Raw genomic sequence first — 24896 nt, forward strand, 5'->3', positions numbered from 1 at the left:
AGAAGTGATTAAGTCAAGGCTCTTGAAATGGGGAGATGATCCTAGATTATCTGGGATGGAGAGAGTACAGTAATACAGTTATAAGAATACATGTAAGAGAGAGGCAGGGGGGTCAAGTCAGAAAAGGTGATGTGATGGTAGAAGCAGAGAGACAACAGAAGACGCTATTATACTGCTGGCCTTGAAGATGGAGGCCGGGGGCCAGCAGCCAAGGCATGCAGCTGGACTCCAGAATCTAGAAAAGGCAAGGAAACAGATCCTCCCCAACAGCCTCCACAAAGAATACCACCCTGCTGACACCTTGATTTCAGGACTTCTGTCCTCTAGAACTGTAAACGGATTATTTTAACCCACTACTACTGTAACAGCAACAACAGGAAACAAATACAGTCCACTATGGCTTGCCTGGAAAATCCCATGGACAGAGGAGCATGTAGGCTCCTACAGTCCGTAGGGTCGCAAAGAGTTGGACACGACTGAGCGACTTCACTCACTCACTCACAGCTACAGAAGAAGCTTCTGAGCATCTGGAATGATCAGTGCAGAGAAGCAACACTTCAGCTACTTGTCTCCTGCTCTGCAAAGCACTACGAAGTTAAAAGCTTTTTAAAGAAGATCACAGAGCTGTAATGTATCTTCAATAGAAGCTATCATTTCACAGCCAATATTTTTTCCAAACACCATTAAGAGCTTGCATGTGTGTGTGTGTGTGTGTGTGTGTGTCTGTGTGTGTGTAAGGTGTGTATGAATGCATGTGAAAGGGTTTTTAACTTGGGTTAAAAACAGAATGTGAGTATATGGCTCATTTAGTAACAGTAGCTGCAGCAGCAACAGTTTGGTTTAAGACCACTGTGCTACTTTTCCATCTTCTGGAAAGAACAGGCATCATCCAACTGTTATCACTTAGTTAACAAAGGCCTGCTCCATGGAGTTGACAAATGAGGGTAGTGGGTGGTGTGAAAGGGGCAGAGAAGATGTAACATCTAAGTAAATCAGCGAGCAAACAAGAAAACACCTGGTACAGAAAACATGCTCTGAAAAAAACTGAGCCAGATGATGAGCTGGACGTGGGAGTGGGGACGAGGACTGACTCCTGAGCAGAGGTCAGCTTGACGAGAGTATCAGACAGAACTTCTATGAGTTCAGCATGTCTGAGAAATAGAAAGGCAGCCAGCGGGGCTGGAGCTGAGTGAGACTGAGGAAAGACTGGGAGTGGAGTCAACAGGGCTTGCTGACCGTGGGCGCTGATGGCATAAGGGGAAGTGAAGACGACTCCCAGGTTTCTGTCCTGGGCAAATGGGTGGATGGTGGTACCACTTCCTAAGAGATGGGGAAGATGGGACAGAAGGAAGAGATCTTCAGGACACATTAAATTTGACACGTTTTATTAGACATCAAAGCAGCTGGGTGGCAAGACAAGGCAGGTGAGATGACCGTGGCTCATCCCAGATGTGGCAAGGTTGCCATGGGGAACACTCACTAAATAAACAGTGGCGTGGACAGAAAACTTAAAATGAAGTCACTGGAGGATTTTCCTATGTGCTATCCTCATACAATGGCTTTCTGTTTTTCCTTTGGGAGAAACTTCAGGCTACTCAAGGACTAGAAAGGGCAGAACAAACACAAGAGAAAGGTACCAGAAGCCCAAAATAGATGAGGACATGTTAAAGGGCACAAAGTTACTCTAAATGGATTCAGTCACCCCGCCCTCAATGAACCTTCTCCCCAGGGCTTGAGAAGTTGTGCAGCAGACAGAAGGGCTCCCCAGGAGGCGCTAGTGGTGAAGAGACTGCCTGCCAATGCAGGAGATGTAAAAGACACGGGTTTGATCCCTGGGTCGGGACCACACACACACACACACACACACAGCAGAGTCTGCACTGCACACACACACACAGATACACATACAGATACACACACACACACGACAGAAGCTGGTACTACAAGGCCATTCTTGAGGTATCAGGCAGACAGAAGAAAAACTGTAAGGTCAAAGCCTAAATGCTGTTGCATGTTCTGCAGTGACTCTGGTTTTTGTTGTCAGTCTCAGGCTAAGGTCCTAAGGAGAGGAGATCTGGCTTCTGTTAGAAAGAGACACTGCAGTCCTGGATGCCAGAGTAGTTCGTGTGGCCTGAAGGGCCTCTGCGGTCTGCTCTCACACACAGCACTATCCCTTCTCAGGTGGCAGACCCTGGGCCATCACTTACCTTCTCAGACCTTGGTTCCCTTCTCTACAAAATCAGGGGGAGCAATCAGACATCATTGTCAAAGGGCCCTAGGTATCTACTTGTAAGAACACTCCCCTTTTACCTCGTTGCAGCCGAGAAAGCAACATGGGTCACCACCAGCAGCTCTACTGGAGCCATCCGAGAAAATTCGGCCAGGGTTCTCACTCTTGCTGGGTCTGCTCAAACCGGCACGGTCTGATCCAGAAATACGGCCTCAATATGTGCCGCCAGTGCTTCCGCCAGTATGCGAAGGACATCGGCTTCATTAAGTTGGACTAACTGAACTTCCTTAGATGGCTCAGCCAGCACATCAACCTTAGGCGGAAATAATACTAGTTCTTTGTATATAAAATAAAAGTTTTCAAAACTTCAAAAAAAAAAAAAAAAAAAGAACACTTCAAGAGTCCAAACCAATCCGTAAGTATGGTAATCCTCATCTGAGGGCTGAGGAAACCGAGGCACTGAGAGGCTCCACGAAGGCCTGTGGTCTTGTAGACTACACTCTCAGAAGCTTGGATCTCCTAGCTTCCTTTTTTTGGGGGGCGGGAGGCGGGCTGTACGATGCAGCACGTGGGACCTTTAGTTCCCCAACTGGGAATGGAACCCACACCCCCACTCAGTGGAGGCATGGAGTCTCAGCCACCCACTGAACTGCTAGGGAGGTCCTCTAGTCTCCTATTTTCTGAGGGACTTTCAAGTAGGCTCCAAGCAGGTACCCATGAGAGTGAAGGTGAAGCCTCCTCCTTCCTGGGGTGGTCCCCGATCCAATCACAGGGAAGAGGAAGATGCTCTGAAGACCAGACTGAGACTGGACTCCATCAGCACAAACTGCAGGGAACCCCAGGCTTCTGAAGCCTAGCTCAGCCACCTGACCAGCGCTACTCCCTGTAGGTGACTGGTGGGTTCCGCCAACTTTTAAGAAGGGACTGGGCGCCAGCAGACTGGGACCACACTGCTGGCACCCAGCCCCCAAGGCTGTGGGAACAAACAGCAGGATCGGGGAACAAGGAGTGCCAGGATATGTCTGCTAGCCCCCTTCTCTGGGGGATAGCACTCCTTTTCTCAAGAGGTAGCTCCCCTCCTGTGCCAACCCTAGGGCTCCAGTGGGGAATGCTAATCCTAGGGAGCCTCCTCCCTGACCTAAGATGGACCAGTAAGAGATCTTGCAATTTCTGTACAAGGGAGCTGGGAGGAGAATGGGCTTCAAAGCCCTGTGCTGCCATTGTTTCAACCTCGTGTAGAGAGCCAGTTTGACAGAATAAAGCTAATAAATAGCAAGCAGACAAAAGACAGGGAGAGAACCCGAAAGACTAAATCCCAGATGGCATTTGAGTCCCCAAGACTTTGCGCCTCTCTCTGCCCTGCTTGAGGGCTGGCTGACCCAGCTGGTGAGAGATGGGGTTCTCATCTCTTTGGAAACAACCAAAGTTCTCTGACTAAAGGGGACACATCCAAGCATCTTTACATTGCCTAACATGTGGCCCACAGTAGGTGCTCAAGAAATATCTGTTGAAATGGAAAGGGAAACGGGTTGAGGGTTGGCAGGACACCTGAAGTACAAGACCCGGGGGTCAGACCATGCTGACGGACACACCACCCAGGAGCCACCCTGGGCTCTACTGAGACCTTGGTTATTGCGACTTTCCTTTTTAAGAAAAGCAAAGCAATCAGAGCAATCTGCCTGTATCATACCCCCATTTGTATAGACTAATGGTGAAGCCACATCCGGAACCCCCAAAGAGGCTGCAGACCTGGCTCATCCCCTGGGAAAGTCCTGTAACTTTTCTGGGTTTCAGCTTCCTCACCTCTGAAGTAGGGCAGCTGATGTAAGTGTCCCTGCCAGCCCTGGAAGAATCCATAGTTCTTGGTCCTCCTTCCCATCAGGAGGGTCTAGCAACCATGGTCTTTCCCCGACCTCTGCCTAGGTGAGTCTCCCCTGCAGCCCTATCAACCTCAGCTCAGGACAGACTTCCTCCCACCCCCCACTCCTGCCCCAGAGCCAAAGTCAGCCACTTTCAAAGTGTGGACCCTGGCAGTCACCCCTCCCTGGGTGGGCCTGGTGTGAGGCTGGGATGACGAGACCAGGAATGAGGGTTATCACCCTCGCCACAAGGCCAGGGTCAGCTGTCTCAGAGGACAGTAGGCTGTGAGGGCCAGATGAGAATGAGGGGGCTCAGTTGCCCTTCAGGGAGACAGCTCCAGAGGCCTGGGGACAACAGATGCTAGTGCTCCACAATAGGGACAGCACTGTGACAGTGAGCGCCACCCAACTAACCATTCTTCCCTCTCCAAAGAGAACGAACTCTGTCCCTCCCACAGAGAATGGATGGGTCGCCAGGATGGCGCCTGCACAGAAAAACCCATCCCTGCCACGTCAGACACCTACCAGATGCCAGTGATGCAAGGAGAAGCCACACCACATTCAGGCCAGAAGGCAGGAGGCCCCAAGCATCCCATTCTGATGCTCTGGCACCACCCACTTCCCCCTCCATCATCACCCAAGGGGAACTCCCAATCACAGAGGTACGGGGGTGGCTGAGGACAACGCTCATCATCTTGGCACTCCCAAAATGCCATCCCTGGTTACAGTGACCTCAAGGCGGGCGACTCCCTCTAAGGGTGCCAGGAACTCCAGCACGACTGCTCCAAGAGCCCCTCTGCCTGCCGCTCCCATCTGCCGGGGACACATTGAGGGTTCAATCCCAGGGGAACTAAGAAGGGAGGGTACGCCTACTGCCACATGGAGAGATTTCCACATCATCACCACATTAGCACCAAAGCCAGGAGCAGGACTGGTGTTGTGCCTGCCTACTAGGCTCTAGTCCTGGACCACAGCTGACCAACACACAGACTCCAGCCCAGGCCTCATAAACCAGCCTGAGCACTGGCCCCTAGGGCACCAAATCAGCCCTCTCTCCCCAACAAACAGATCCTGATCATCACTGGACTTTGAGATCAGGAAGACTTGGGTTTGAATCCCAATTCTGTCACGTCTTAGTCCCCTGAGTTCCCTTGGCTGAACTCTTCCAGGGCTGACAATGGACATGGAAAACCAGCCAGCCTCCTTCTCTGGCAAGCTTCCCTGCCCCCCCTCTCTCTACCACCAGCTCCCTGGTCAAGCCTGGGCACTTCACACTTCCTCTTCCTCCTGCCTTGAGGGAGTGAGCAGGAATGGAGCCAGCTTTCCCAACTCACAGCCCACCAAGGGCAGCACCAGGCCAGCTCCACTCTTACTGGTCCCCGGCTTCCTGGGGAGGTTACCTGGCCCTCAGAGCACTTGGCCATGCTACTCTTGGGGTTGGCTACAGAGGGAAGGCACTGGGCTGGCTTGGCCAGGGTGCTTCCGAAACCTGGGGTTGCTGTGGGGAGAGCGCAACTGTGTTAGGAGATCCCCTGGCAGGGCTGCTTCTCAAGCATGGTCACTCACTCAGGGTCAGCCCTCGCAGGAAATCCATCAGATAACTGTTCTTCCGATAACCTGAAATATCTTAAAAAATCTGATGGGACCTGCAGCCTAGAACAGGTCGACAACAGATAATGGGAAAGCGAAAGAGATTTTCTCATTCAGCAAACTTTCTGTGAGGGCAGCATCAGAGAAGCCTCATCACAGTTCTCACAAGACTGTTACCCCAAGCTCTAGGAACCTTAACACCAAGAACAGGACCAACACAAGCCTCAGGTGATGCCTCTGACAGCTCCAGACTGAAGGGGCCAGGGGGGCCCTGGAGGGTCTTGTCTTTACGGCAGCTCAACACGAAGACCAATGCAAAGAGGGCAGGAGGAAAGGCTGTCTCTACAGACAGCTGTGACACTAGGAGTCTGTCCTCGTAGGGGCACCCAGGCCCTACAGTGAGGTAGATCCAGGTGTCAGCTGAAGCCCTGGGCAGGCTGAAGGACTATGCAACCAGCACCTGCATGTGAATGGGCCTTCCACGGATCGTACCTACCCTCAGAAACAGATACCCGATCACCAGCAGAGGTGCAGGGACAGCCAGGATGGGTGGGTCTGGCCAGGACATGGCTCAAGTAGCATGGGGCACACTTGGCAGGGCTACCTGCCCATACCTCAGGCTCCCAGAGAACAAGCCAGGTCTCTCATCCATGCTGAATCAGGCTAAGGAAAGGGGTGACACTCTCCCCCTAACCCTGGCCTTGGTATCTCTCCTCTGGGGTTGGGTTTGGCTTGCCCTTCTTGCCACTGAACTCCCAAACATCTGGGCAAAGTTACTGGACAGGTGACCCCTGGTAAAGTAAGCGCCTGTGACATCCTGCACCTGCTGCCAGATCCTGAGAAGTGGGCATGGGTAAAACCCTTCCCCAAAGAAGGCCCAGCGTGATACTGTACTATTTCCAGGAGCCCACATCCAGACTCCTTCGACCCAGCATTAAGGAGGAGGCAACAAGAGGTTGAGCAGTAACTGGTCCCACTTAGCTCTTCCCTCATGTGGCCCCAGTCTCTGGCCAGGACAGACGACACTCCATAACCTCTGTTTTCAGAGACTGACAAACTCAGGTTTCAGAACTGGCTCTTCTGCTGTCGATGAAAGCTTTTATCTCAAAGGACTTAACTTGCCCTGAAAAACACAGCTTTCAATCCAGAATTTTCACTTCTGTGCTACAGAGAAGTGGCAGCTAGTACCTGGAAGAAGAACAGGACACTGCAGACTAGAAATCCCCAGGCCCAGGAATAACCTACCTGTTACCTGAGTTGAGGGAAGAGAGGCCCATACAAAAGGACCACGGGCTTAACTGGCCACGGGGCCAAGGGCATCGCCGGCCCAGGAGGGGGCTGCAGGGAAGCAGGGAGCTCTGACACAAAACGAGCTCCACAGGAGGGACTGAGGAAGAATCTGTGGCACCAACACCATTCGCTCCAGTGAACCACCAGGAGTTCAGACCACCCTCTGCCTGGACTGCCCAGGGAAGATGTTGCCAGAGCTCCAAGGTCCCTAGGTTTCTCTCCTTCCACTCCCGCCGGGGTCATTTCCCAAGGATATCTCAGAGACAGAACAGAATGAGAAAGGCAGCAAGGGGACAAGACACACCAAGCGCCCAAACCCCAAGCTATCTTCCCACAGCCCTGGTCCTGGGAGCTGCTCCAGTGGCTTCGGGGCCCCTCCTGGCTGTCCTCCTTCCCCAGGCCGGGCTGCCTTGAGGAACCCAGAGGCATGAACACAGGGCCAGCACCCGCCAGCTTCTTTGCTTCACCAGCCTCAAGGGATACTCGCTGAGGAGGCTTGCATGGCACCTACCATCAAGCCCGGGTTCTTGAGGCCTGTTCCCAGGGGCATTGCTGGCATTAGGAGGGGTATCCCAGATGCCCAGGGGCATCCTGATGATTCAACGTGCCCAGCAGGAGTGAAGTATGACTTCCCCACGAAAGGGACTGAGCAGCCCCAGGGCAGACCCCTGGGAAGCAATGCAGATCCTGGGTGAAAGATGCTCCAAAGACAGGTGGTTATCAATGGTGAATATGAAGGGGGCTCATAAGCTGTGGGGAACAAGGAACTCAGCCCACGTGGAGTGAGACAGAAGGAGCCCCCCATGTGGTGGGTACGGACAAACAGCATTTGTAGACTACTGGAAACCCTCCTACATGCCACCTGCACAAAGCCATCTGCTATTGGTACCTGCTCTGAGCAGACACCTTATTCTGTGTATTTTCAGGAGCACAGAGAGGAAGGATGTCCAGCACTCTGTTATTTACTGCTGCGCCCTAGCACCTGCCCTCAGGAACCTGACAGAGACCCTCACTGGTCTGTCCTGATCTCTGTTATCTGCTGCTGCTTTCCCGTGGCACACGCAGATATGAAATATCAGCTGTGTGCAGAAGGTGTCTCGCCCAGGAGAAGCAGGGACACAAACACTCCCAAGGGTGTGCTCCTGATAGCCCACTCTGACTAAGGAATGGGCGTAGTAAGGTCAGCTCCAGGGAGAGGAAAAGATGCTCACTGGAACCTGAGGATCGTGTGGAGCAAGCAGACAGTCCCTCCGCCACCCCCCCCACCCTACTACGCCCTCTCCTCTCTCCCCCACCAAGTCTCCGGCTGCCAGGTGCCATCTGCTTCAGGAGATATACCCCCCCCAACTTCCAGCTGTGGTTCTTCCAGTTGCTTCTCTTGCAACAGTTCAAGGAAAGGATGCCCCAATGGGCCTGGGCTCTCTTTTGAGGGGTTGTAGTGATGAAATAATAGATGCTACCCCAAGAGAACATCTGCCTCCTCCACAGAAACGGCAAGGAGGAAATAATTAGCTGTCCAGCTCTGCTGCAGATGAGGCTGCCTAGTAACACAGACTAGTCTCCCCGGCCCTGTCTGAGGTACGAGACACAGAAGGAAGATCTGTCCTAGCCTCGCCCCCTTCAAAGCACCTGAGCCTGGGAGGAGTCCAAATCCCCTCTACCCACGCCCCTGACTTTCTTCCTGCTTCGCCAACCCAGGGATCCCAGCCCATGCACTCTGCTGCCAGCTCAACAACGGAAGGGTGGGGCTGCAGGTACACTCACCTGCCCACAGATCATCCTGACTGGCTTCAAAACCATTTAGCCAAGGGTTCTGACAGTCTTATTTTGGCCACACCTGTTCCTTGGTTCACACTTAAGGAGGCCAAAAACACCTTATAAAAGATAAACATCAAAACTTCGACATCTTCCAACAGAAACCTTTGACCATACAAGCTACAACATGCCCATATGTTCCCAGGGAAAGACTGAACATAAGGCCTCATTTGAGAGGCGCTCTCTGTTACCACCTGCTGCCAAGGACAAATGAGACCCCCAGGGTGGCTACCCTCTACCCCTGACAGCCTTAGAGGCAAACATGTCCTCCCTGAGCTAGTACAGGAAAACCTGTAAGAAAATACTGAAAACATCAACATCCCTACCTTGGTTGCGGTCCATCTGCATTGTCTATAATTCAACTCCAGCTAATTCACTAAACATGTCTACTTAAATACGGAAAACACAGCACTGAAGAGAAAATGTCGTTTAGAGTACACCTAACTCCACTCTGATGCACAAACACCCATTAAAGAATTTTAAATGTATAAGTACTTTCTTCCTCAGACAGGAAAAAAACTTTATCAATAAGAATAAGCTAACACTTGTGAATCCCCTTTTCCTGTATCCGGCACTATTCTAAGCACTTTAAGCACTCAATCCCCATAATCATCCCATATGTGAGTTAAGTACTAGTATCACGTCCAATTTACATATGAGGAAACTGAGACGCAGAGCAGTTAGGTGACTTGCTCCAGGAAACACAGCTGCCAGGATGCAAACACAGCATGACTCCGGAGTCATGTTCTAAGTCCCTGAGCTACACTGCTCCAGAAGCCAACCACAACCCGAGGGTTGGCTCCCTCACACAAGCAAAAGTGAGCCAGCAGCTGGTTCAACCATACTGAGCCCCAACACACAGGAGTGGGTAGCCAGTCAATCCCCAGGCACAATCAGCGCCACGACAGGGCGGTGCAGGGAGGCTGAGCTCCAAATGAAGGCTTCTAGCCCAAGACAGGCTGCAGGCCAGGGGGCCCTGACTCAACGCTGGTTCCAGAACCACACTTGGCTTACTGCAGCCAGTGCATTGAGGCAAAGCCCAGGGAGATGCAGGATGCAAACGGGGCTGAAGGGATCGGGCAAGACTGCACGAGGGCTCACAAGCAAGGAGGACACCTCCAGGGCAAGAAGGACATCTGCCAAGGGGCAGAGCAGGAAATGTCTGCAGGGCGTTTGGGGTCCCACACAGACCTGCTGGTGTGCAGCGTGTGTGGAGGGTAAAGGTGGCAGAAAAAGGTGAGAAGGGCCCACAACACCTGTGTCTGATGGACAGGGAGGGGGTCAGAGGTCCAAAGCAGGCAAGGGGCAGAGTGTATAAGGGAAACAGAACAGAGGCCCAAGGCAGAGAGATTAATCAGGAGGCCATGAAAATAGCCCAGTGGAGAAGCTATAGAGGCTGGAGGCGCAGTGGAGGAGGAATAGAGAGGCAGGCCAGATTAAAGAGATGCTTAAGAGTAGTAGAACCACAGGATGAGGGAAAAGGAGGGAGGATTCCACTTAGGGGCCAGGGTGGACAGTGACTGTCAACAGAGACTGCGAACACAAGAGGATCTGGGTTTTGCAGGAAGATGCCTCGGGGGCAAGCAGGTTCACTGTCTACTGGACCTTAAGCAAAATGCTGAGGTTTCTGGAAATGCAATCTGCTCAGAGTGGAGAAAGGAGTGAGTTGTACACTCTTGCCTGGAGGGCCCTTCAGCTGCCCCTTTATTAAAACTTTCAGGACCTGGCAAAGCACCGTCAACCATTCAGGAGCCACAGAGAGTCTGCTGGGTCCCTCAAGGAACGAGAACACTGCCTCCATTGTCTCCACACCCACGTCACCCAGCTATTCTAAGTTCTAATCAAGAATAAGACCCATATGGGAAGGCCCTGGAAATCCAGTGGTTAGAACTCGTGGTTAGTGCTTTCACTGCAATGGCCTGGGTTTGATCCCTAGTCTGGGAACAGAGATCCCACATGCCACGCAGTCCAGACAAAAGAAAAGAATGAAAGAGACTCCTATGGTGGTCAATGGCTGAGACTCCATGCTACCAATGCAGGGGGCCCGGGTTCAATCCCTGGTCAGGGAACTAGATCCCACATGCCTCAACTAAGATTTCACAGGCTGCAACTAAAGATCCCACATGCTGCAAGTTAAGACCTGGGGTAGCCAGGCAAATAAAAATAAATATAAAAGAATAAAAGAAAAGACTAATATGTGCGTGTGTGCACACATACACACACACACACGAATACTACTCAGCCATAAAAAGGAACAAAATAATGCCATTTGTAGCAACATGGAGGGATCTAGAGATCATCATACTAAGTGAAGTCAGAAAGACAAATATCATATGACATGACCTAAATGTGGAATCTAAAATATGATACAAATGAGTTTATTTACAAAACAGAAACAGATTCACAGACATAAAGAACAAACTTTCAGTCACCAAAAGGGAAAGGAGGGGTAAGGGAAGGGATAAATTAGTTAGGACTTTGGGGCTAGCAAATACAAACTACTACATATAAAATAAACACAGTCCTACTGTATTGCACAAGGATTTATATTTAATATCTTATAATAAATCATAATAAGAAAGCATATGAAAAAAGGAAAAAAAGACAACCTAAAGAATAGAAGAAAAAAATCAGCAAATCATGTAACTGACAAGAAACTTATATCCTGAACATATAAAGAGCACTTACAACTCAATAATAAAAAGATTAATAACCCAACTTAAAAACAGTCAAGTCACATGGTATGGCAAAAAAAAAAAGCAAAAGATATTTAACAGACATTTCTGCAAGGAAGATAGACAAATGGTCAATAAGCACATGAAAAGAGGCTTGATATTATTAGTCAGGGAAATGAAACAAAAACCACAATGAGATACCACTTCATATCCACTGCTGCTGCTGTTTGTAAGTGCTCAGTTGTGTCTGACCCCGCAACTCCATGGACTGTAGCCCACCAGGCTCCTCCATCCATGTAATCTTCCAGGCAAGAATACTGGAGTGGGTTGCCATTTCCTACTCCAGGGGATCTTCCCGGCTCAGGGATCAAACCCAGGTTTCTTGCATCTCCTGCACTGGTAGGCATTCTTTACCACTAGCACCACCTGGGAAGCCTCATACCCAATAGGGTGGCTATAATAAAAAAATCAGATAATGACAAGTGTTGGCAAAGATACGGAGAAATCAACCCTTATACACAGGTAGTGGGAATGTAAATGGGGCAGCCACCATGGAAATCAGTCTGGTAGTTCCTCAAATGACTAAACTGTGTTACCATATGACCCAGCATTTCTATGCCTATGTACAGTCAAGAGAAATAAAAACATGTCTGTACAACAGCTTGTATACAAATGTTTATAAAAGCATCAACTGTAACAGTCAAAATATGGAAACGACCCAAATGACCATCAACAGATGCATGGATAAGCAAAATGTGATATATCCATACAGCAGAGTATTATTCTGCCGGAGGAAGGAATGAAGCTCTGATACATACTACAGTGTAGATGAACCTCGAAAACATTATGCTAACTGAAAGAAGGCAGTCATTAAAGGCCACATATTATGTGATTCCATTGATATGAAATCTCCAGAACAGGAAAAGTTCATGGAGACAGAAAGTAGATCAGTGGTTTCCAGAGGCCAGAAAGAGGGAAAATCCAGGAGTGACTATTAATGGGTATGGAGTTTTTATCTGGGATGGTGAAAATAATCTGGAATTAGTAGTGATGGTGGCACAACTTTGTAACTATACTAAAACCATGGAATTGTATACTTCAAAAGAGTGAATTTTATTGGATGATAATTATACCTCAATTTAAAACTACATAGGAAAACGAGATTGATAACCGTGATTCTTCTTTTTTAATAATTAACAAAATGGATTCAGCTGATCTAAAAGATCAGTCATGAAGGTGTTTTTAGGTTCTGATAATATTAATCACAGTCATTTTCCTATAAACTAAGAGAACCAGATGGGCAAAGCAGAATATATGAAAAGCAATGCCGCAGGAAACAAGCTGTTATTGAACCAGCTAACAAGAGAGGAAGAGGACACAAAAAATGTCCTCCCCAAAGACCAACTGGCTCTGATGGATTCACTGGTAAAGTATTCTAAACTTGCAAATAGAAAATAATCTACATATACAGTAATGAAAATAAGGAACCCCTCCCAAAGACCTAGTAGGATTCTTCTCAAATAAACCAGATATATTGAGTTACCGCAGTATACACTCACAGGCATTTATAAATTTAACTGTCCACTTCTAATGAAATGTTTCCAGTTCAATATTTTAGGACAGGGAAAGGGAGTCTTTTTATTAAACCATAATCTACCACCCCCTGAAGCTCCCTGACACGCCTGAGCTCTCACAGTTCCTACTGCCCAGGAGCCCGAGTCTGGCCTTGACCCGTTCGAAGGCCTGCTCTAAATTAGGTACTCCTGAACTAGCAAGTCTGATTGCATCTTGCCTCTGCTTAAAACACTCTGCAACTCAGCCATTAAAAAAAGAACAAAATAATGCCATTTGCAGCAACGTAGATGAACCGAAAGACTGTCATACTGAGTGAAGTAAGTCAGACACAGAAAGATAAACATCATGTTACCACTTATATATGAAATCTAAAAAAAAAAAAGGGTACAGACTTCCCTGGTGGTCCATTGGTTAAGACTCTGTATTCCCAATACAGGAAGCACAGGTTCAATCCCTGGGTGGGGAACTAAAGACCCCAAATTCCACACTGATGCCAAAAAAGTGGGGGGAAATAAATCAATAAAAAATAAAGGATACAAATGAATTCATTTACAAAACAGAAGTAAAGTCATGGATAGAAAACAAACTTATGGTTACCAGGTGATAAGGTGGGGGAAGGATAAATTGGAAGACTGGGACTAACATATATACACTACTATATATATAATAGATAAGTAATAAGAACTATATATATAATAGATAAATAATAAGAACCTGCTGTGGGAAGGAGGGAGGGGACTCACGCATGCTTATGGCCGATTCATGCTGATATATGGCAAAAACCATCACAATACTGTAAATTAATTCTTCTCCAATTAAAGTAAATTATTTTTTAAAAAACCTGCTGTATAGCACAGGCAACTCTACTCAGTACTCTGTAATGGCCTATATGGGAGAAGAATCTAAAAAAAAAGAGTGGCTACATGTACAACTGATTCACTGTGCTACACACCTGAAACTAACACACCACTGTTCATCAACTACACTCCAATTAAAAAAAAAAACAGTCCTGCAGCCCCTACTGCTTATATATATAAAAGTCTAGGCTCCTTGCCATAGTAATAAGACTCTTCCCTCAGCTGGCTCATCCTAACTGTTCCCTGGAAAGCAGCCCATCACAGCGGACAACTTAAGAGATCCACTCACAGGCCCCATAGTATCACTGCCCAAAACCATCTGGCAAACTCCTATTTGCCTCTAAATGCCAGGGTGAAATAGCACTTCACACTGTTGTGGAACCAAAACCATCCCTACCACCACCCTCCACTAAGTACACCTGTATCTATCAAGAGATACATCACCCCTCTAAGATCTCATCTGGAGTTAATACCAAAGTCTCAAATTCTAGACACAGCTAAGGCCACCACCTTTGCTCCCCTGCCACCAATCATACATCTAAACGGTTCAAATAGCCTTCATCTCAACCAATGGCCTCTTAGAAATGAGATGCATCTGGCAGGAAGGTTTTAACTACTATCATCCTCCATCTCTCACTTCACCACCAAAGTACATACAAGTAGTTTCAGGTATAACCATTTTTGAATGATGATACTTCTGGTTTTGGAGAACGTATGCTCATCACATACACACAAACACACACACACAAAGTGACCCCAGAACATGGAAAGCACCAAAGGGGATTCTGATCTTCCAAACGCAGCACTGAGGTGAACAGTGGCAGGCCCCCATCATTCCTGAGAAGCAAGGGAGTGCCTACCCTCTGTCCCTACATCTGTCCTGTGCTAGGTCTGTCCAGCCACTCAGTCAGTCCTGTATCCAGGAAAGTCAGAGGCATCCATCATTCCTAGGGTGAATCCCTACCTAGATGCAACCTGATTCCTAGTTTCCACCTTACGGAATAATCAGGGAGATGATCAGATATAGCAGGAAGGAAAACCCTCAGGAGCTGGCAGGCAGAGTGAAAACAAAGACAGGGGCAATATGCATAGAACACCGAGGCTCCTTTCTCTTGCCAAAAGACAGATGCACCAGTGAGGATGTAAACAAGGCACTAGCTCTCCTGATGCGTTAGTGCGGGAACTAACACCTTATCCACTGTCCCCAAGCCCCTTCTCACTAGAGTCACCTCCTGCGCCCAGGCAGAGTCTGACTTCACAATAACATTGCATTAACAATGTGACCCTCAGCTGACCTCTAAGCAGCCCAGAGGGGTCAAAAGCCCTATCTTATGAACAAGACAAAGAGACTAAGCCAGCTCCACATGGCTCCATCTCAGAGTTTCAAGTCCGTTCAGGCAGCCCCAGAACCCCTTCTAACCTCATATGCTCCACTCCATGGATCCTGAAACCAATGGCCGTGTGAAAACGGTTCCTACTAAAGAAGGATGAACGTATGGAACCTGGAATGCCATGTTTGGCACAGGGTAAAGGACCGCATCCCGAGAGCAGCTAAAGGACAGGCATGAGGGCTTCTTGATGAAGGGACTTTTGGTTGTTTTCTTTATTTATTTTTAAAACATAATATATTCACAAGAAAGAATATTTGAAAGCTTAAAAAGGGACAAATTTTCTTCCCAGTCCTCTCCCCAGTCACCCTGATTCAAGGGACAGCCGACAGTTTAAGTTTTTCTTTAACTTTCCAAAGATATTCTATGCATGTACAGACAGATATAGTGATGCACATTTTCCCTTTTTTTAAAAACATTTGGTAGCATAATATACAGTGTTCTATGCCTTACATTTTTCACTTAATACATCCCAGAGATACTCCAAAGCAGCACCTGAAGAGGCTCCTCATTCTTTTCATGGCTGCACAGTATTCCTTCACATAGATTAACAAAAATTCATTTAACCAATGTTCAGAACTGCTTAAAGTCCCACTCAATAACAGATTATAGTAGCTAATTTTGTGTAATGAAGCTACAAAAGCCTTTTTTCTCCATAACCAAAGCCATGCAAAAGTTGAAGAGCACATTTAGTGCAAGACAAAGATTAAGAATCAGTTTACCCTTGATGGGAAATTATCTTTCTAAGCTCCCTGTTCACAAAGAGGCAGAGCTATGAACACTGTAGATATATCTAGTCGGCCAAGGCTAGAATAACAAACATCACAGCTGCACACTGCACAAAGAGGCCAAACATGCCACACACATTCTGATTAATAACTAAAGGCCAGTTTTGCTCAGATTGAAGCCAACTTTTTTAAAAAAGTCAGATTCCTGACAATTGTAATCAATCCTGAGCAAGTCAAGATTTCTAGTGCTTGAAAGGAGTCAATTAGGAAAAAAAAAAGCCTGAGTGATATTAAACACAGATTGGAAAAAAAAAGGAAGGTTTAAGTGGTGTTCCCTCTGTGGAAAAAGCCAGCTGCCTTCTTTGTGTTAGAGGCATAAAAACTAGAGAGGGCCTGGGCAAAAACACAGGGACTTTGCCTGCCTACCTGACAGAGTCAGGGTAGTGTGCACTTTGTCACTTAGGCCACTCAAGTGACAAATGAATTTGGGACCATCTTCTAGAATCCACTAGCTTCTGGTAGAGGCTTTTGTCCTCTCAACTGTGCCTAGCTCAGGCCTGGGCATGAGCTGCTGGGCAGAAAACAACTGGAAGGGCACCTGGGTGGTCGAGGAGGCCCACCGGCAGGGCCCAGAGAACTCCTTTATAAATCTGAGGTTGCTGACTGTAAGCCTAAGTCTCACACACATCCTACTTATTAAGACACTGCCTCAACTGTCTTCCACGTGGGAGGTCCCTTAAGGCTTTGGCCACTGACATGGTAAAGTAAAAACAGGACCAAGGTTGATGGCAGCCTTTCTCTCCAAAATGCCAGAGTCCCAGGCTGGTCAAGCAAAGGCCAATGGGAATGAGGGCTACCGAGGCGTATCCCTACAGGGAGCAAGCTCAGGTCGCTTGGTACTGACTGTAAACAGTTCAAATTCCATGAAGGACAATCACTTGCCAGTTCATTTTTGGAATGGAAGCCCATGCCATCCCGGCCCAGTGGCTACCTTTTAGGATCCTCCACCCAATGGCTTGGCGGGTAGGCAGCCAGCAAACAAAGTCCTCTCCAGCCTGCTGGCTCACCATGACTCTCATCACAGAATGGATCAAGAGACCAGAACAAATGTTCTCTTAGCCAGTGACTCACCAGGAAGTCTGTTCATGTTGACGCCTTGAGCTGAGAGTCCTATTCCCATGTACCTTTGAAAAAGCACACACACAAACATTTTGGTTAGCAAATGGTTATGCATCTCCCGTCTCAAATATTTCTTGGTAAATGAAAACCAGGAAAAGCAATGAATGCAGAGACTCCTTTAACACCCTAGTGGATCTTGGAGAACTTTTGTATTTTGATTTTCTAATGGAAATCTCTCAATGCCTTAAGCAGCTGGAAAAACAGGAGGTAGTGTCTACAACCAGGAATCACTGGCTTCAGTTTCAGAGGAAAGTTTCCTGGAATCACTGCTTCCCGTCCTTTGGCTTCTGCCTCCTAGCTAAGGCGGCAGAATCTATTCCCAAGAAGTACCTAAAGTAAGTAGTTCAATCCTACAGAGTGTTTGGCAGAATAATGCAAGATTAAGCCACAGGGACAAGCCCCTCTTCAGCAAGAACCAAGACATGGAAAACGTACAGCCAGCTGGATCCATATAGAGCCATAAAGACCCCTCACACAGGGTTTCTTCTCTGAGGCCTCCAAATTAACTACCCTTGCCCCACACATTCACCACTGGCCTCTTTAATCATCCCAAGCTGAAGGTGATAGTGTGTGAGGCCCCGGAGAGCCACCCTCTACTCCTTCCACCCAGGAACCTAAACAACTAAGGCAGCCTCAGCCAGGTGGGACCCGTGCTGGGCAACTCTGTCAAAGCTATCTCAGTTGCACTCATGAGAGGGAACATCAGAAAAGGGAATGAACAGGTTTTTTAGTCTATATACTTGTAGTACACAAAGACACAGTACGGTATTTCCCCAAGAACTCAGAAACTAGAGAAACAAGTCACCACCATCTAAGTGTAAACCCACTAGAAACCCACACACAATGCCTGATGTTAACCACATGTGAGCATCAAGATGTAGCTAAGATGATCACAACAGTGAAAACACCAACCAAGATGGCTAAGGTGTAACTTCTGGTTGCATAACAATGTGAGTATACTTAATGTCACTGAATTGTTCACTTAAAAATAATTAAAATGGTAAAATTTATGTGATGCATACTTTACCACAATAAAAATGTTTTTTTTTTAAAGCAATCACATGGGGTTGCCTTATTTTGACCATTTCCAAGTAGCTGGAAATTACATTCCAACTGCTCCCTGTTGTAATTGTGCAAGGAACCACCTCACATCCGTTTCTCCATCTTGGACTCTTCTTTTCCTCTCCCAGCATGTTCCATGAAACATATGGACCAGTATCCTAACACTACCAGAGTCCCCACCACACGGTGCTCCAGAACCTGCGAGCCTTCCATCTGCAGTAAATGCCCCTTTGCCTTTCTCTGGCTGGCTGCAACAATGGGTGCTGAAGGAGCAGGAAGGAAGGCCCTAACCTACTCACTTTCCCCTGAAACCAGCTTTCGCATCTTTGTGGGCAGAACCCATGAAAGACACCAATCAACACACGGCCCTAATAACTGGCCTGTAAGGGTTAGGGGAAAGGAGAGGGAAGGGAAAAGAGAAAAGGAGAAGGAACAACACTTCAAAGAAAGGTTTCTATGGTTCAAAAGGATTGAGACTCTCAAACTGCCTGCTACTTCTTGCCAGAAGGAGACCTTCGACGACCATCAAGAGCAAAAGCTGTGTAAGCCTGCTGGCAGGCTTCCCATTAGGCTAGAACCTGCACATTTTCCCAGAAAAATAGCAGCCCAAAAAATCAGCTTCCTGACTTTACATGGGAGAGGCTGCCAAGAGTTGGTCTCCATTCCCTTTATGCCATCGCTGACGAAACAGCAAATGACCCCGACTGCCCTGCAGTCATCAATCAACATATGCAAGTGCAATAGAGCCAGGAGTTTGGAGTTTTCCTAACTTGGATGCCAGGTCACTTATCCTGCCCTGTTTTAGAGCCCAACACCACATGCGATCCCACCCCTCACATTCAGCTTTCCTGACACTAAGATGAAGGCTTAAGTGTTTGAAGCACGTATGCTTCCTGGGTGACCCGACTGCTTAGGGCTACTGCAAATAGGGGAGGTCAAGGGTCATCCAGGGAAAGTATGCTTGGCCACCAGCAACAGAGTTCTGGTTCCACAACTTCCCAAGAGAACAGGGAAGGCACATGCACTCAAACACAAGCTGCTTAGGTCTCTCAACAGGAGAAGCCTCTTCCACCTCCGGCAGCTACCCCTCAACACCTTCCTACAGACTCCATCCCACAGCTGGGGCAGTGTTGACCAGCAGATGGCCTGGGAGCCTCTGTACAAACCCCAGGGTCATCTTGAGAATCTGAGTAGGTAAGCTAAGGGTAGAGCACCCAGAAGAGACCAATCTCCACACCTGAATGTCATGCCCCTGTGAGTGTCACTGATACAGGGAGCAGCCCCACAGGATCCTAACTTGAAATGTTCATATGAAGTCAAGCTAAGTCAGAGCTCAAAGGGAATGAGTCTCAACTCTTCAAACACTGTGTGACATTAAGTCTTTCCAAAAGTATAATGTCTTAAAATTTCAAAAACATGCAGCCTTCGAGCAAGTATTCATACACTTGAAAACTGTTATCCAACCAGTTTAAGATAAGCAAAGAGAGGGAAAAAAACTTTAAGAACACTAAAAAACACTGAACTGTACACTGTAAGTGAGTGGGCTGTATGGTATATTACTTCTCAAAAACACTCAACAAACTAGGCATAAAAGGAAACAATCTCAACATAATAAAAGGTCTTATATGAGAAAAACACAGCTAATATCATATTCAATGGTGAAAGACTGAAGACTTTTCCTCTAATATCAGGAACAGGAAAGGTGCCTGCTTTCGCCACTTCTATTCAACAGAATATCAGAAGTTCTAGCTAAAGCAATTAGACAAGAGAAAGAAATAAAAAGGCATCCAAATTGGAAAGGAATGGGTAAAACTATCTCTGTTCACAGATGACATGATTCTATATGTAGAAAATTCTAGATTCCACAAAAAACTGTTAGAACAAACAAATTCAGCAAAGTTTCAGGATACAAAAACAACACATAAAAAGCAGCTGTGTGCTGAATTCTACCAAAAATTTAGAGAAGAGCTAACACCTATCTCACTCAAACTCTTCCAGAAAATTGCAGATGAAGGTAAACTTCCAAACTCATTCTATGAGGCCACCATCACCCTAATTCCAAAACCAGACAAAGATGCCACAAAAAAAGAAAACTACAGGCAAATATCACTGATGAACATAGATGCAAAAATCCTTAACAAAATTCTAGCAAACAGAATCCAACAACATATTAAAAAAATCATACACCATGACCAAGTGGGCTTTATCCCAGGAATGCAAGGATTCTTTAATATCCGCAAATCGATCAACATAATACACCACATTAACAAATTGGAAGATAAAAACCATATGATTATCTCAATAGATGCAGAGAAAGCCTTTGACAAAATTCAACACTCATTTATGATTAAAACTCTCCAGAAAGCAGGAATAGAAGGAACATACCTCAACATAATAAAAGCTATATATGACAAACCCACAGCAAGCATCACCCTCAATGGTGAAAAATTGAAAGCATTTCCTCTGAAATCAGGAACAAGACAAGGATGCCCACTCTCACCACTACTATTCAACATAGTGTTGGAAGTTTTGGCCACAGCAATCAGAGCAGAAAAAGAAGTAAAAGGAATCCAGATAGGAAAAGAAGAAGTGAAACTCTCGCTGTTTGCAGATGACATGATCCTCTACATAGAAAACCCTAAACACTCTTCCAGAAAATTACTAGAGCTAATCAATGAATATAGTAAAGTTGCAGGATATAAAATTAACACACAGAAATCCCTTGCATTCCTATACACTAACAATGAAAAAACAGAAAGAGAAATTAAGGAAACAATACCATTCACCATTGCAACAAAAAGAATAAAATACTTAGGAGTATATCTACCTAAAGAAACAAAAGACCTATACATAGAAAACTATAAAACACTGATGAAAGAACTCAAAGAGGACACAAACAGATGGAGAAACATACCGTGCTCATGGATTGGAAGAATCAATATTGTCAAAATGGCTATTCTACCCAAAGCAATCTATAGATTCAATGCAATCCCTATCAAGCTACCAACGGTATTTTTCACAGAACTAGAACAAATAATTTCACAATTTGTATGGAAATACAAAAAACCTCGAATAGCGAAAGTAATCTTGAGAAAGAAGAATGGAACTGGAGGAATCAACCTGCCTGACTTCAGACTCTACTACAAAGCCACAGTCATCAAGACAGTATGGTACTGGCACAAAGACAGAAATATAGATCAATGGAATAGAATAGAAAGCCCAGAGATAAATCCACGAACCTATGGACACCTCATCTTTGACAAAGGAGGCAAGGATATACAATGGAAAAAAGACAATCTCTTTAACAAGTGGTGCTGGGAAAACTGGTCAACCACTTGTAAAAGAATGAAACTAGAACACTTTCTAACACCATACACAAAAATAAACTCAAAATGGATTAAAGATCTAAATGTAAGACCAGAAACTATAAAACTCCTAGAGGAGAACATAGGCAAAACACTCTCCGACATAAATCACAGCAAGATCTTCTATGACCCACCTCCCAGAATATTGGAAATAAAAGCAAAAATAAACAAATGGGACCTAATGAAAATTAAAAGCTTTTGCACAACAAAGGAAACTATAAGTAAGGTGAAAAGACAGCCCTCAGATTGGGAGAAAATAATAACAAATGAGGAAACAGACAAAGGATTAATCTCAAAAATATACAAGCAACTCCTGAAGCTCAATTCCAGAAAAATAAACGACCCAATCAAAAAATGGGCCAAAGAACTAAACAGACATTTCTCCAAAGAAGACATACAGATGGCTAACAAACACATGAAAAGATGCTCAACATCACTCATCATCAGAGAAATGCAAATCAAAACCACAATGAGGTACCATTACACGCCAGTCAGGATGGCTGCTATCCAAAAGTCTACAAGCAATAAATGCTGGAGAGGGTGTGGAGAAAAGGGAACCCTCTTACACTGTTGGTGGGAATGCAAACTAGTACAGCCACTATGGAAAACAGTGTGGAGATTTCTTAAAAAACTGGAAATAGAACTGCCATATGACCCAGCAATACCACTTCTAGGCATACACACTGAGGAATCCAGATCTGAAAGAGACATGTGCACCCCAATGTTCATCGCAGCACTGTTTATAATAGCCAGGACATGGAAGCAACCCAGATGCCCATCAGCAGATGAATGGATAAGGAAGCTGTGGTACATATACACCATGGAATATTACTCAGCCGTTAAAAAGAATTCATTTGAATCAGTTCTAATGAGATGGATGAAACTGGAGCCCATTATACAGAGTGAAGTAAGGCAGAAAGATAAAGAACATTACAGTATACTAACACATATATACGGAATTTAGATAGATGGTGGCGATAACCCTATATGCAAAACAGAAAAAGAGACACAGAAGTACAGAACAGACTTTTGAACTCTGGGGGAGAACGTGAGGGTGGGATGTTTTGAAAGAACAGCATGTATATTATCTATGGTGAAACGGACCACCAGCCCAGGTGGGATGCATGAGTCAGGTGCTCGGGCCTGGTGCACTGGGAGGACCCTGAGGAGTCGGGTGGGGAGGGAGGTGGGAGGGGGGATCGGGATGGGGAATACGTGTAACTATATGGCTGATTCATGTCAATGTATGACAAAACCCACTGAAATGTTGTAAAGTGATTGGCCTCCAACTAATAAAATAATATTTAAAAATAAATAAATAAATAAATAAATAAATAAAATAAATAAAAAGGAATGCCTGTTTTACATGGAATTACCAAGGAGAAAGGAGGTGAGCATTTGCTTCCTTCTTGGTAAAAGGTCAGGCAATGCTAGGAACACTCACAGACACAGGCTGCCAAGGTCTCCTGGGAGGCAAGAGGGGCTCTCGCTCCCCAAGCCAGTGACTAGAATAGACAGAGTTTAGCTCCTTGACAGTTCACATGTCCACCAGGGCTTTCTTTTCAAGCAGCAGGATATATCTGAGGAGCTTGCAGGAAAAGTTATTTACCTCCTAAAACAACTGAAAGTAAGTTAAATCCATCTGATTTTCTCCTTTCTTCCAATTGGGCAGCGCAATGAAGAATATCATGTGTCTATCATATTAGACAGCCAATAAGTACAGACAGACAACCGACAAGCTACCGTGGTAGGGAGGCCATCAGTCGGCCTCCACCTCCTCAGTCTCTATCCTTTCCCGCAAAAAAACACGTGAGCCTGAAGAGTGACTCTGCCTCTCTGTCAGGCTCCAGAGAAGAGGGCACCAACTGGCCCAGCTTGGGCCAAGCTGGGTGGGGGTCCACCGGAGAGCAGGCAGAGGAGGCGCGGTGGCAGCCGTGGCCCTTGCAGACCACCGCCAGGCCCGCCCTGAGGCAGCAGAGGTAAACTGGGGCACTCAAGATGAGCAGCTTTGAGAATGGACTGGTGGTTTTCCGGGGCCTGTGCTGTCCTCCGCCCGCTCTGATGACTCTCCCACAAAAGCAACAGTCCACTGGATCCACTGCAGTCATGCGGAGAGTTGCGAGCACACAGAAAAAGTCATTTTCAAGAACCAGCTGATGGCTGCACACCGAGGAGGTTGCTGGCTCTCAGCCATCAGACTCTCCCTGGGCTGTCCCAGCGCAACATTTCAATACCAGGGAGAGACAATGGGGGCCTGGGCCTTCGTGCCAGCTCCTTGGTATTCTTACTTCCCTGAACCTTGACAGGAGAGTGGAAGCTGCATGAGGAGAGCACACCCGCAGCAACAGCCGGAAAGGGTCCAACTCCATGCTCAGCTGGGGCTCTGGCTCACATGGCCCCTAGTGCATCCTAAGCACCTCCCGGAGCACACCCTCAGGAGATCCCATGGACACGGTGACAGCCTCAGCACAGCTCTCACCGACTGGAGACTCTTCCATGAGCCAGGCAAGCCTGGGGGTGGACAAAGGACAGGACCTTAGAAAGCAGGCCTCTGGACTCTCCCACCCTCCGGAGATGTACAACAAGGCCTGGAGGGAGGAGACTACCCTTTGCTGCAAGCCCCCACCCGGACAGGAAAGACAGCTTGGAGCACTCCACCCAAAGAACCCCTTTGGCAACAAGTCTGACATTCCCTTCCTGCCTCCTGAAGAGAAGCACAGGAGGATTCTAAGTGACAGGGACACTTGGCAGCTGGGCTCCAGAGACAACATCTCAGGCTCTGAAGCCTGGTCTCAGACACTCCAGCCTAACTCAGGACTAGGAGACTTGGATTTCACCCCACAGTTCAGGTTCCTTGTCAGAAAGACAGGTTGGACTAACAGTCTCTTAAGTGCCTTCCTAGCTCTCACCTAGAGACTTCAGCTCTTGGCCAAGTAACGTTTGGGTACTGTTCCAAGTGTGCTGTACCCAGATGCAAGTCCAAAATGGGGGAGACCCCTGAAGCTGTGATCAAAAGCCATCAAGAAAAGACACCAAAAGAAAAGGAAATTACAGATCAATACACCTTCTGAATGGAGATGCACAAAATTTCAATAAAACTATAGCAAACCAAATTCAACAACATTAAAAGGATTAATACCATGACCAAAGGGGATTTATTTCAGGAAGTCACGGGCAATTTAACATAAGCAAATCAATCAATATAATAAACTACATTAATAGAACAAAGAAAAAAAAAACCACATGATCATCTAATTGACAGAAAAAGCATCTGAAAAATCCA

The 24896-nt window shown here is 46.7% G+C and overlaps 2 protein-coding genes across 4 annotated transcripts in view; one reads left to right on the plus strand and one right to left on the minus strand.

Moving 5' to 3' along the window:
- RANBP10 (RAN binding protein 10) overlaps nucleotides 1–24896 on the minus strand; it is a 59095-nt gene that overhangs the window by 21985 nt on the left and 12214 nt on the right. For all 3 annotated transcript variants that reach the window (XM_065925573.1, XM_065925572.1, XM_065925571.1), the window contains exon 3: nucleotides 17139–17191. In XM_065925573.1, coding sequence (XP_065781645.1) covers nucleotides 17139–17191 — 53 coding nt within the window. The remainder of the gene's footprint in view (nucleotides 1–17138; nucleotides 17192–24896) is intronic.
- Nucleotides 2334–2508, plus strand: LOC136158717 (small ribosomal subunit protein uS14-like). The gene has a single exon (XM_065920534.1). The coding sequence runs from the start codon at nucleotides 2334–2336 to the stop codon at nucleotides 2505–2507; it is 174 nt and encodes a 57-aa protein (XP_065776606.1). The 3' UTR covers nucleotide 2508.

This window comes from Muntiacus reevesi, chromosome 2 (assembly GCF_963930625.1).
Source record: "Muntiacus reevesi chromosome 2, mMunRee1.1, whole genome shotgun sequence".
Taxonomy (NCBI): Eukaryota; Metazoa; Chordata; class Mammalia; order Artiodactyla; family Cervidae; genus Muntiacus; species Muntiacus reevesi.

Excerpts from the sequence above, each read along its gene's own strand:
- LOC136158717 (XM_065920534.1), top strand. The coding sequence starts at position 2,334 with ATGGGTCACCACCAGCAGCTCTACTGGAGCCATCCGAGAAAATTCGGC.